Genomic DNA, 13,698 nt, shown 5'->3' on the forward strand with positions numbered 1-13,698 from the left:
TCAGTCACACCACTAGGCTTTATTCATGGGGACATTCTGGAACTCTCCAGGACCCACAGGAGGCCCAGCGCCCGGCCTCAGAGCTCTAGGCTGCCCTCCCCTCGTCTCTCCAGACAAAGGCTGTCACTCGGGGGACGCTCCTGCATCTTCTCTGCAGCAGCTCCAGCATCTGGCCGGGCGGGAAGGTGGCATTCCCAGGAGCTCCTGGTTTGCTCTCTACTGGCCGCTGTCCCTCTCTTGCTGGTACAGCCTCTGCTCCCGGATGGCTTGTTCTAACAAGGGGAGGTTCATTCCTTCCACACACGTCAGCACCCGGGCCTTCACCACGCAGCTTCCGTCTGAAACACACAGACATCAAGACTCAGGCAGGGTCAGCAACGCACCCTTCAGAGGCATTCTGTTTCTCCTCAATTTATCCTCGGTCCTGAGTTTTGACAGAGAGTCTGACAGGGCACAGCTGAGAAGGATGGATACTGGCAACTTGTCTACCTGGGCCTCAGAACTGTTGGGCCCGCCACAAACTACAGACATGGAACTTAGGTGGGTGGCCTGAAAAGTCCACTTCTCCTGGGAGAAGGCCCAGAAAGATGTGGCCGCTGCCCCCCTCTTTTGTCACGCTAACTCCCGCCAGCTTCTCTGCAGGGCTCAAAGGCCCAGATTGAGGAAGGGCGTCTATCACATCCTAGTCCTCCATTTGTACCAGAGGGCCCCTTGGCATCATGGGAATCGAGGCAAAGAGAACCCCACACTGAAAAACAAATTCACCTATTTATTTGGCTGCGCCGGGTCTTGGTTTCGGCACATGGGATCTTCTATCTTCTCTGCGGCGTGTAAACTCTTAGCTGCAGCATGTGGGATCTAGTTCCCTGACCAGGGATCGAACCCAGGCTCTCTGCATTGGGAGCGTGAAGTCTTAGCCACTGGACCACCAGAGAAGTAGCCCCGTTTTTTTTTTGTTTTGTTTTTTTTTTAATGAATACAGTTCCCAACAAACACAGAAGACTTTTAATGATATTAATAAAGCTCCTTAAGTTGTTGTCCCCCTCCCCACCCCCAGCCATGTTGCACAGCATGTTGGATCTTAGTTCCCTGATTAGGGATCACACCTGCGCCCCCTGCGTTGGGAGCATGGAGTCTTAACCACTGGACTTCCTGAGAACCCCATATTTAGTCAATCCAAGGGGAGAGTCTAGCCTAACAGGGGCAGATCATCCCACCCTGGGCAGTGGGTGCTTCTAGGAGATGCTGTGGTCACCCAGTGGAGAGGTTTGTCAACGTCCAGGTGACACCAAACAGGAAGGACATCTGGAGTTTGTCCTCCTAACAGTTTGTTTTTGTTTCCACTACGTTCTCTCTGCTCTCTGAGCACGTCAGTGAATACGATAAATGTTCTAGAACATTCTCCAGTCTTCTTTGATGCCGTTTTGAGATAGGAGCATTCTGTGGTTAGAGTCTATGCCTAACCTTCCTTCTAGTCTAGGCCACTTTATTGATTTAACACAGCCCGAGGGCAGAATTCAGAGGCTTCAACTGTCTACATTTCAAACTTTAACACAGTTAAACTGTGTTAAAGATGAACTCGTTTGAAACAAGAGGTTGCCTGTGTGTCATCAGCTTCTGTTGCCCCAGCACTTGGACTGCAAAGGCTGCTAAGCCTAGATCAGGTGGGCATGGGGCTGTCCATCTTTGAAAGGTCTATATAAATGGAATAAAAGAAGAGCATCTTAAGAGCAGGGGTGAGAGAAAGGAGCTGATGAACCCAAAGAAACAGTCATTTAGGGTAATCTCTTCTTGTAAAGATAAAAAGAACCCACAGCAAAGGAAAAGGGGCAGATAAAAAGAGCAACCAGAAGCCAGTGGGTTGAGGTGTGAGTCTGAGATAAGGAAGGGATGATATGGAAAAAACAGACCTTCTTTTAGGAAGTTTGACTGTGGAGGGAGGAGGGTCATAGCTAGGTAGATATAGAGCCAAACTTGATCGCTTATTGTTGTTGCTATTATTTTAATACAGAAGAGACTTAAGTGCTTTATATGCTGGAGGGAAGAACCAGTGGTAACAGGTTAAGGGTTCAGCTGAGAAAGCAAAGCCCCAGCAGGAGGGCCGGTGTTCATCACAGCACAGGGGCGCTGCGCCCCAGGCAGGAGGGAGCCTCCTCTCTCCCAGACTGGAGGAAAGGAGCTACTGATGGGTGCGGTTGTTGTTGTCCTTCAGTCACTAAGGCTCTTGGCAACCCTATGGACTGCAGCACACCAGGCTCCTCATCCTCCACTGTCTTCCAAAGTTTGCTCACGTTCGTGATGCCATCTAACCATCTCAACCTCATGGTGCTGATGCATATAATTATAGGGAAGACTGCTGCTGTGGCCTCAGTTTAACGTGGGATGTAGGAGGTGAGGAGATGTACTGGAAAGGACCAGGGAGGTGATGATGTAGGGGTTCCTGTGTGACAGGTGAATGCCTAGAGTAGCTGTGGCCCATTGGGGGTTGGGTGGGGGGGGGGGTGGGGTGGGAAGGGGACTGATCACGACACGTGGAAGAAATTCTAGGCAGGTTCCAGCCAGAGGAGATAACAAACCTTGAAACCAGGGGAACCCCTGGAGCTTTGTGAACTTTCTACATCAACAGTTAGGTGGGACCTGAGACAGTGGCAATCAAATTGCCAACATCCGTTGGATCATTGAAAAAGCAAGAGAGCTCCAGAAAAACATCTACCTCTGTTTTATTGACTATGTCAAAGCCTTTGACAGTGTGGATCACAACAAACTGTGGAAAATTCTTAAAGAGATGGGAATACCAGACCACCTGACCAGCCTCCTGAGAAATCTGTATGCAGGTCAGGAAGCAACAATTAGAACTGGACATGGAACAACAGACTGGTTCCAAATTGGGAAAGGAGTACATCAAGGCTGTATATTGTCACCCTGCTTATCTAACTTATATGCAGAGTACATCATGAGAAACACTGGGGTGGATGAAGCAGAAGTTGGAATCAAGATTGCTGGGATATCAATATCAATAATCTCAGACATGCAGATGACACCACCCTTATGGCAGAAAGCAAACAATAACTAAGCCTCTTGATGAAAGTGAAAGAGGAGAGTGAAAAAGTTGGCTTAAAACTCAACATTCAGAAAACTAAGATCATGGCATCTGGTCCCATCACTTCATGGTAAATAGATGGGGATACAGTTGAAACAGTGACAGACTTTACTTTTTTGGGCTCCAAAATCACTGCAGATGGTGACTGCAGCCGTGAAATTAAGACTCTTGCTCCTTGGAAGAATAGTTATGACCAACCTAGACAGCATATTAAAAAGCAGAGACATTACTTTGCCAACAAAGGTCTGTCTAGTCAAAGCTATGGTTTTTCCAGTAGTCAGGTATGGATGTGAGAGTTGGACTATAAAGAAAGCTGAGCGCTGAAAAATTGATGCTTTTGAACTGTGGTGTTGGAGAAGACTCTTGAGAGTCCCTTGGACAGCAAGGAGATCCAACCAGTCCATACTAAAGGAAATCAGTCCTGAACATTCATTGGAAGGACTGATGCTGAAGCTGAAACTCCAATACTTTGGCCACGTGATGTAAAGAACTGACTCATTTGAAAAGACCCTGATGCTGGGAAAGATTGAAGGTGGGAGAAGGGGACAACACAGGATGAAAAGGTTGGATGGCATCACCGACTCAATGGACCTGAGGCATTGGTGATGGACAGGGAGGCCTGGCGTGCTGTGGTCCATGGGGTCGCAAAGAGTCGGACACGACTGAGCAACTGAACTGAACCGAACCAAGAGGGTGGAGACTGGGGCTTAATCAGGAAGGAGCAATAGAAGGTGAGGGGCTGGAACTTCTGCTAGGAAAGCGATTGAAATGATAGCAAGGTCCAGCTGGAAGGGAGAGGAGGTCGGAGAAAATGGAGTCCAAAGTCTTCAGGTCCTGGTGGTGACGAGGCAGAGGGCAGAAAGATACCAAGGGTGGAACCCAGTTTCGGATGGCACAGGCGGGTGGTTTTGGGTGTGGAGGAAGCATGGGGTAGAGGTGCTTGGAGGCAGAACTGATCACCGCAGGGGCGGAGGGGGGAGGTGTGGGTGACAAACTTGAAGAGCTGGCTAGACTCTGGCCCTGCCTCTGGGTTTTGGGACACGGGAGACCTGGGAGGCTCCGCGTGGGAGGGGAACTGCTGCTGTCTGGGACAAAAGCTAGGTTTCCGGAAAGTCCCAGAGAAGACGAGAGCACAGGAAAGGGGCTGGAAATAAAATAGTGACAATATAAAAAGCAGTAATTAATAAAGACAAAACAAAAATAGTAAAATATAAAAACAAACACATGCTTTATAGACCCTGGTAAAAAGATTTTTCAGCAAAGTGCAAACATGGAAAGCATTCCTCTCTTTAATTTGGTAATTCTTTACTGCGGAAGAGCTCAGAATGTCACTTCTGTCTTAAATAACAGAACTGGGTAACTGAGCAAGGAAATGTCATTTGGATTATAACATTACGAAGGTTCGAGAGGACACAAGAAAGGCCTACGAGGGGCAGGAAACCAGAAGAGGTGGGACTTATGATGAGAGCCCCAGGGCAGCCTGCGTCCTCACCCCTTAATCACTGGGCCAGAAGCCCTGAGCCCTGCAGGCTGTCCTGGCCTGCTCCAAGGGGCAGGCATTGGCATTTTCTCTCTTTTGCCCGAAAACATTTCAGAAAGATGACCTGAGGCAGCCTCTTATCTCTCCTCAGAACTGCAGACCTTGCCATGGGGCAGGGCCTGCATCTGATTGACTTTTGTGTCCCCAGAGGACTTTGGACCTGGCTGGGGGGGCCAGACATGCCAACCCAGGCTGGAGGTCAGCGGCCACGGCAAAGCTCAGCCCACACTCTGCCCTCCCTCCTCACCGTTGTCTTTCTTCCCTGTGTCAGTCTCGAATGATGAGTCTGTATGCCTCAGAAATTAGAAACCGAGGGAAAATTTTTTTAGGAAAGAAAAAAAATATACAGATTGTGATGAAAAATGATGAGAAATGTGAAACTAGTTGGAGCCTAGGAAAAATGCTGCTGGATTATTGATTATAATATTGATTATTAGTCAAGCTGCTGGCTTGACTATTAAGCTTCCTGGGTTTGTTTGTTTTTGTCAAGCATACAGCCCAGCAAGGGACTTCCCTGGCAGTCCGGTGGTTGAGATTCCTCACTTTCAATTCGGGGGGCAGGGGTTTAATCCCTGGTTGGGGAACTAAGGTCTCACATGCCACATGGCATGGACAAAAAAATTTTTAGAAAGTAAAAAAAAAAAAAAAATGAATACATCAGGGCGGTACTGTCTTTGTTCTCACCAGAGGTCCACAGTTGATGGGTCAGCTATTTGTAATGTTTGATCAGCAGGGCAGGCCCAACTCCTGTGCTACATTCCCCACAAACTTCCACTTACAGATTTGAGCAGCCAGTGATAACAACTGTCACCTGGGTTTATTCTTTCCTCAGGGCTAGAATTTAATGGTTTCTCCTTATTCACTGTGATACTTCACTAAAGAACTTTCCCTGAACTAAAATCCATTCAGAAATAGGCGGGATAAAATCAAAGGAAGGAGGAGCAGGTTTAATGCAAGGAGGAGGAAGCCAATGACTAATCCCAGACCCATGGTCTCCAATAAATGGCATTTAGAAAAATAAAAAAGAAAGTAAGACAGAACTGTTGTAAAGACCTGGGATATGTAACCCAAAGGCAATGCGTGGATTTTGTTCAGCTCCTGCTTTTCAACTTAACTTTTTCTAAAAAGCCATTTTGGGACCAAGGAGGGGAATGAACAGGGACAAGCTATGTCCTAGAGTATATTAAGGACTAGCTATTAATTTTGTTGGGCGCAATCATGATTTTGTTAGAGATACACACTGAAGTATTTATGGATAAATAAAACAATGTCAAATTTGCTCTAAAATACACCAGCAACATAAGCAGGTAAGAGACTTCCCCGGGGGTCCAGTAGTCACGCTCCCAATGCAAGGGGTGAGGGCTTAATCTTTGGCCTGGGAGCTAAGATCCTACGTACATCACAACACAGGGAAAAGAAGGAAATGGATGTGGGCGATGAAGACACAGACCAGTGGAATGCGGACCTCTGCTGAATCTGGGCGGCAGGTACGTGGAGGCTCATTCTACTTTTGTGTATGTTTGATTTGAAAATGTTAAATTTTAAAATGTTATTTGGGTTGAATTTGGACTTTCCAGTTTTTTCCATTTTTCTTTCCACAAATAATTCTAAATGTCCACTCCAGGCCCTGGTCCCACCTTTGTTTCAACCTCTATCTCTGTATCTGCAATCAGACCTTTGAGTTCCAACTCCTAAGAGCTCCCAGGACTCCCTGCTAGGGCAGCCTCGGGTGATGTGGGCTAAGGTCAAACTGGAAATCGTTTATTCCAGGTCCTTTGTCCTCAATTCCACCCCTTCTCCTGATACTTCTTTCAAATCAATTAAGAGGGCAAGGACTCTGAGCTCAAAGGCTTAAGCCTGAATAAAGATTAACTTTTATTAAACCAAACATAATTAAAGTAAGCTCCATTTAATTGCTTTCTTCTAGTACATTTCATCCAGAGTTAAAAACCACTGAAACTTTCAGAAAGTAAGTTGGCAGTGTAAATCAAGAGACATATCCTTTAATGGAGCAATCCCACTTTTAGGAAACTACCCTGAAGAAATAATCAGAAAATGAACAAAAATTAGAACACAAGAGTATTAACTGTAGCGTTTTTAATATATATCGAAATAGATTTTTTTAAACTGGATTCCGCTCCCCCACCCCCGCCAGGCTATAAAGCAGTATATTTTCATTGTAAAATGCTAATAAAAGTATAGGGAATCCTACAGTTCTACCACCCAGACATAATTATTCTTAACATTTTGGTAAATGCTATTTCAAACTTTTGTATGTATAAAAATGTCCATCTAACAAAAGTGAGATCAAATGATACATGTTGTTTTATAAACTGCTTTTTCTTTAGTAAAATACTATGAACATCTTTTCATGTCAATAGATATGTTTATAACATCATTTTTGGTGGTTGTATAATATTCTCCAACTGAATATACCATAGTTTTTTAATGAATTAATGTACAGTGTGCTTATAAGAGCAAGAAATGGAAACAACACTGATGTCTAATGTTTGTGTGAATTAGTGCATGCGTGTGTGCGTGTGTGTGCATTCGTGCTCAGTTGCGTCCTACTCTGCAACCCCATGGACTATGGCCCACCAGGCTCCTCTGTCCATGGGATTTCCCTAGCAAGAATACTGGAATGGGTTGCCCTTTCCTCCTCCAGGGGATTTTCCTGATCCAGGGGTTGAACCCAATTCTCCTGTGTCTCCTGCATTGGCTGGTAGATTCGTTACCACTGAGCCACCTGGGAAGCCCTGTGTGAATTAGTATATACATCTAATCTGATGCTGGGAGGGACTGGGGGTAGGAGGAGAAGGGGACGACAGGGGATGAGACGGCTGGATGGCATCACCGACTCGATGGACATGAGTTTGAGTGAACTCCGAGAGTTGGTGATGGACAGGGAGGCCTGGCGTGGTGTGATTCATGGGGTCGCAAAGGGTCGGACACGACTGAGCGACTGAACTGAACTGAATCTATAAAATATTATATAGCCATTAAATACTTTAGAAAAAATTTCAAGACACAGAGGAATCTTATGAAATAATGTTAAACTAGAATAACCAAATACAAGATGTTATAGTTATATAAACCATAGGACAAAAATGGCACACGGACGGCCAGAGAGGGAGGCAAAGAATCCAAGTATCCAGGTTTTAAAGTTTTGCAACCTTCTACTCCTGATGCCATGGAGATTTTCCCAGGTTGCTTCTTTTCTATTTCTCTCACCCTGACTCCCTGGCCTCTTACTCTAGCCCCTCTTACTTCTTGGCTTCTTACTCCAACCTCTCTGGGTCTTGGTTTTCTCATCTATGAAATAGCCATAAGATAACTCAGATTAAGGGCTTGTGAGTAGATTCAAAAACTTTTAAGCAAACCACAAGCCTGGCACATTCTAGACCTTCAGAAATGAAGGCTTTCTCTCCCTGCTTTCTTGCTCCCCTATGGCAGGTCCACTGGAAAGGCAATCACATCTCTTTCCCTTGAGTCCCTACTGATATGGAAGGAATGTTAACCTCAGTGAGGGACCCACGCTGGGTTAGAAGCCAGGCCCAAGCACCCAAGAGCCTATGTGAGGTCAAGGCTTACCCTTCTGGTGCTCCAGTTCCCCAAGGACAGTGTAGAGGGAGCCCAGCTGGGCTTGGAACGGCTCCACCAACTTGGTACAGATGAGGATTGGGTGCTGGTCAGATCTGAGTTGAGCCATCAGGGTTACTTGGGACTGGGTCATGTCGTAGCTGCACAACCTGCAGGTCAGGGTACATGGGATCATTTCCATCCCTTGACAGAGTCACTCCAAGGCTCAAAAGGTTCTGGGAGGCCAGGATGTCCATGGGAAAATGTTCAGCCCCGCTCGGATCAGAGAAATTAAAGTGGTAGCAACAGAAAACATTGTTTTGGCCCATATAATTGAAGTATAAATTACATTCATTAAAAGACATCTGTTTGAGACTTTCCTGGTGGTCTGGTGGCTAAGACTCCAAGTTCCCAATGCAGTGGCCCAGGTATCAATCCCTGGTCAGGGAACTAGATCCTACATGCCTCGACCAAGAGTTTGCATGCCATGACTAAAGATCCCGAGGGCCGCAACTAAGACTCAGTGCAGCCAAATACATAAAAATTATTTTTAAAAAAATTTAAGGGACTTGTTCATTGACTGTTGACAAAAGTATCCACTGTGCAAGGGAGAACCCCAATCTAGCTTTGGCACATTTCCATCACCCACCAAAATCCCCTTGTGCCCCTCTGAACTCAGTCTTCCCATCTCCCACATCAGGCAATCACTGATCTGTTCTTGGTCTCCACAGATGAGCTTTCCTGCTTAAGCATCTCATGTGAATGGAACCCAAAAGCATGTATCCTTCTGTGTCTAGCTTCTTTGATTCAGCATAATGGTTCTGAGACCCATCTATGTGTTTCATAAATCAGTAGCTTGCTCCTTTTTGTATTGCTTGTTAGCACTCTGTTGAATGGACTAATACATTATTATTATCCATTTACCAGCTGATTTAGTCTGCTTATGAACTTGTGCTGAACATGTTTTCATTTCTCGTGGGGAAATACCCAAGTGGCATTTCTGGGTTGCATGGTCAATCTGTTTAAAGGAAACTGCCAAATTATTTTCCAAAGTGGTGGTGTCACTTTACTTGCCCCCCAGCAATGTATGAGGGTTCTAGTTACTCCAAATCCTTGCCAGCACTTGATATGGTTCGTCTTTTAGCCACTCTAGTGAGCATGAGATGCCATATCATTGTCGTTTTAATTTGCATTTCCTTAATGACGCATGATGTTGAACAAATTTTCATGTGTTTATCTGTGATCTGGATATCTTCTCTGATAGTGCTTGTTGAAATCTTTTACCTATTTAAAAATTAAATTATTTATTAGGAATTCCTTGGTGGTCCAACTGTTAGGACTCTGCACTTACACTGCTGAGGGCCTGGGTTCAATCCCTTGTCAGGGAAAAAAGATCCCACAAGCCACATGGTGTGGCCAACAAAATAAAAAATATATAAATAAAAATTAAGTTCTTTATGTTCTTATTATTGGATTATATGAGTTCTTCATATATTCTAAATACAAATCATTTGTTGAATATATACAATATACATACACACATCACTCCCAAACATCTCCCTGTTTGTGGCTTGCCTTTTAATCTTCTTGATGGTATCTTTTGATGAGAAGCTTTTAATTTTGTTGAAGTCCAAATTTATTCATTATTGCTCCTTTATGGCTTTTGTTTTCTGAGTCCGGGAAATCTTTGCCTGTCTCAAGGTGTATGTGAAGATCTTCTATTTTCTTCTAAACAATTTTATAGTTTTATCTTGTACATTGATGATCCAGTTAGAATAATTCATGTGTGTGTGTGCTTGGGGTAGGGATCAAGTTCTCTTTAACCTCCATAAGAATAACCACTGGACCCACCAGAGAAGTCCCATTAATGAGTTTGGTATCCATGCTCCTAACCATCACTCTTCTTTGGGGCCACCCAGTCCCCAAAGTACTTCATGTGCTCAAGCTCTTGGAGGTGGAGGCAGGGGGGAGGGTAGACTCCCATTTCCACACACCTGCTCTGATTCTGTGCTGTTGGAGAAGACTCTTGACTGCAAGGAGATCCAACCAGTCCATCCTAAAGGAAATCAGTCCTGAATATTCTTTGGAAGGACTGATGCTGAAGCTGAAATGCCAATACTTTGGCCACCTGATGGGAAGAACTGACTCATTTGAAAAGACCCTGATGCTGGGAAAGATTGAAGGTGGGAGGAGAAGGGGACGACAGAGGATGAGATGGTTGGATGGCATCACCGACTCAATGGACATTGAGTTTGAGTAAACTCTGGGAGTTGGTGATGGACAGGGAGGCCTGGAGTGCTGCAGTCCATGGGGTTGCAAGGAGTCGGACACGACTGAGCGACTGAACTGAACTGAACTTATATGTCTCCAAGACAGGCCCCAATGATTCTATTTTTTTTTTTTTTTTGGTCACACTAGGTCTTTGTTTCGGCACGTGGGCTCTTCCTTGTGGTTCTCAGGCTTAGTTGCCCTGCAACATGTGAGATCTTAGTTCCCCACCCAGGGATCAAACCTGTGTCCCTGCATTGAAAAGTGGATTCTTAGCCACTGTACCACCAGGGAAATCCCTCCAGTGATTCTTATCTCCTGGCATGCACATCCCTGTGCAACCTCCTATCATCCTAACTAGTGCTGACTTTCGTGTAACCAATAAAACATTGCAGAGATGACTTAGAGTGATTTCTGAGATGAGGTCATTGATACTGTGGCTTTATCTTTGCTGGCTCTGTTGAGTTACTCCTTCTGGAGCAAGTCAGCTGCCAAATTATGAAGACCTTCAAGCAGCCATATACTGAAATCCGTATTTTTGAGAAAGTGAGCCTGCGTGACGAGAGGCAGCACAAAACTGCCAAACATGTGAGTAAGTCCCTGTAGAATCAGATCCTCTAGCTGCATGCCAGCCTTCAGATGCTGGCAGCCCTGGCCAACATCTCAATTATAATCTTCAAAGCCAGTCTGAGCCAGAATCACCCAACAAAGCCATTTCCTAATTCCTGACCCACGGTACATATGAAAAAGATAAACTTTTGTGGTCATTTGAAGCCACTAAATTTTGGGGCGATTTGTTACCCAGCAATATGTGACTAGGGGCTTCCCTGGTGGCTCAGAAGGTAAAGAATCTGCCTGCAATGCAGGAGACCAGGGTTTGATCACTGGGTTGGGAAGATGCCTTGGAGAAGGGAATAGCTACCTAGACTAGTATTCTTGCCTAGAGAATTCCATGGACATAGGAGCCTGGTGGGCTACAGTTGCAAAGAGTCAGAAAGAGTCGGACATGAGTGAGTCACTAACACTGCACTGAAATATGTGACTAACACAGTATATATATTTATACACATATTGTGTGTATACACACCCACGTATACACATACATACACACATGAAAAAGCATATAATCAACAAAAGGTTAATGGTCGGTGATTTTTGCTGGCTTTCTTTACACGTTTACAGATTATCAACATTTCTTACATTGAATATACATTGATTTTTTTAGTATTTTTTAAATAATTAGATAAAATTATAAGAATTTTGCTTTTTAAAACAATTTTGAAACTATAATAAATTTAAAATATAAAATAAATCATTTAAAAATAATTAAAAACATATAATTTAAAAATAATTTTAAAACTATATTAAAAGACTCCATTTTTTTTTTAAACACTCCCCCCAACACCACATGAAGAAAAACATTCTCACCTGCCAAATGTCCTCAGTGTGTCCCCATCAGGAACCTGGCCAGCACTGACCTCCCAGGGGAAGAAATAGGTCCCGGGTTTGGGCAGCATTACTGCTCCTGTAACCAAATAGTTGACATAGACTTTTGAAGATAATGATAAACTAAGCCAACCACGAGATGGAGATTAACAGAAGTGAGACCAGCAACATGTGAAAAGCTAGTTCCAGGGGGAGGTGCTTCAAAATTTAAAAAGATTTTTTGATAGATCTATGTGGAAAGTGTATTTGTTGTTGTTTAGCTGCTAAGCTGAGTCTGACTCTCTTGTCACCCCACGGACTGTAGCCAGCCAGGTTCCTCTGTCCATGAGATTTCCCAGGTAAGCATACTGGAGCAAGTTGCCACTTCCTTCTCCAAGGGATCTTCTCGACCCAGGGATAGATAGAAACTGTGTCTCCTGCATTGGCAGGAGGATTCTTTACCACTGAGCCACCTGGGAATTCAGAGAGTGTATTATTCCCACTCTAATTCCTATGCAACCGTTTCCCTCCTCAAGCCCCTAAAAGGGTCAGTAAAAGGCAGATAGTAATGTGACTTCTGTCACTACTGACCTCTGCCATCCTAGTATGAAAACTCTCGTAGCCAATACATAATGAATAAGTGTACTTTATTTCCTGCCAACTTTATTTACAAAAACATGCAATGGGTTGGCTTGGCCCATGCTGATGTTTGCCAATCTCTGCCAAGGTGAACCTGTTTTCATAAAATTTTTATCTTTTCATTATTCAAATAAAGACAAAGATGAGTATATCTTTATTTCCCACCTATACTACAGTATACATGCTGTTCTTGATTTTTTTTCACTTAATATATTTTGACACTTTCATAGTTGTACATAAAGGGTGTCTTCACATTTTAAAATAAACTTTTCATTTTTGAATGATTTTCATTTTTTTCAAAATGTTAGATAAGCGGGGATTCAGGACTAACTAAAGGCATCCTGACTAAAGGACTTTCCTGGTGGCTCAGATGGTAAAGCGTCTTCCTACAGTGAGGGAGACCCGGGTTCAATCCCTGGGTGGAGAAGATCTCCTGGAGAAGGAGATGGCAACCCACTCTAGTATTCTTGCCTGGAAAATCCCATGGACAGAGGAGCCTGGGAGGCTACAATCCATGGGGTCACAAAGAGTGGGACACGACTGAGCGACTTCACTTTCACTTTCAAAGGCATCCTGAAAGTGTTGGTCTTCAACTGTTTCTGGATTGGGCAAGCAAGTGGAGATCTGAGCCAAGAAAATAGTAAGTAAATAATTTCAAGATCCTTCTGAAAATCGGATGACACAGCTCTATTCCCCAAGTTTAATGTAATCTAGACTCTTGCACAAGTGTTTGCAATATCCTCTAGCAAGGCGGTTATAGGGGATGGTTGTTGACCCATGCTCCATGGTCATGTCAGTATCGTGTGCCAACAATGAGTTTGGCCAGTGTAGCGGAGAAGCGACTTACTCAGGGGTTCCTCCAAACACAGACATCCTTCATAGCTGCGACCTTTGAGAGAGCTATCTGGCTACCAGAGACGGTCCCCTAATCATCTCTGGCCTGAGAGAGAAACAAAAAACAGAACCAAACCCCCAAAACAGTCAAGAGAAGGAAAAAATATAGTGGTTGCTGTTGTTGATAATGGGGACAATCCCACCCAATCTAGCAAAATGCTGAAACTTGAGAATCTTTTTTAAAGTAATTCTTCTACTCTCAAGTACCATGTATAAGTTAAACTATAATTAACTAGGTCATTAATTTTAATTT

The 13,698-nt window shown here is 44.2% G+C and overlaps 1 protein-coding gene across 3 annotated transcripts in view; it reads right to left on the reverse strand.

The window, feature by feature from the left end:
• TEN1 (TEN1 subunit of CST complex) overlaps positions 1-13,698 on the reverse strand; it is a 20,455-nt gene continuing 6,757 nt past the window's right edge. For all 3 annotated transcript variants that reach the window (XM_005221273.3, XM_005221275.4, XM_005221274.4), the window contains exons 2-4: positions 11,916-12,012; positions 8,232-8,389; positions 1-338 (exon numbers count right to left, since the gene is read on the reverse strand). In XM_005221273.3, coding sequence (XP_005221330.1) covers positions 217-338; positions 8,232-8,389; positions 11,916-12,004 — 369 coding nt within the window. In that variant the 5' untranslated portion in view covers positions 12,005-12,012 and the 3' untranslated portion in view covers positions 1-216. The remainder of the gene's footprint in view (positions 339-8,231; positions 8,390-11,915; positions 12,013-13,698) is intronic.

Source organism: Bos taurus, chromosome 19 (genome assembly GCF_002263795.3).
Source record: "Bos taurus isolate L1 Dominette 01449 registration number 42190680 breed Hereford chromosome 19, ARS-UCD2.0, whole genome shotgun sequence".
In the NCBI taxonomy this organism is placed as follows: Eukaryota; Metazoa; Chordata; class Mammalia; order Artiodactyla; family Bovidae; genus Bos; species Bos taurus.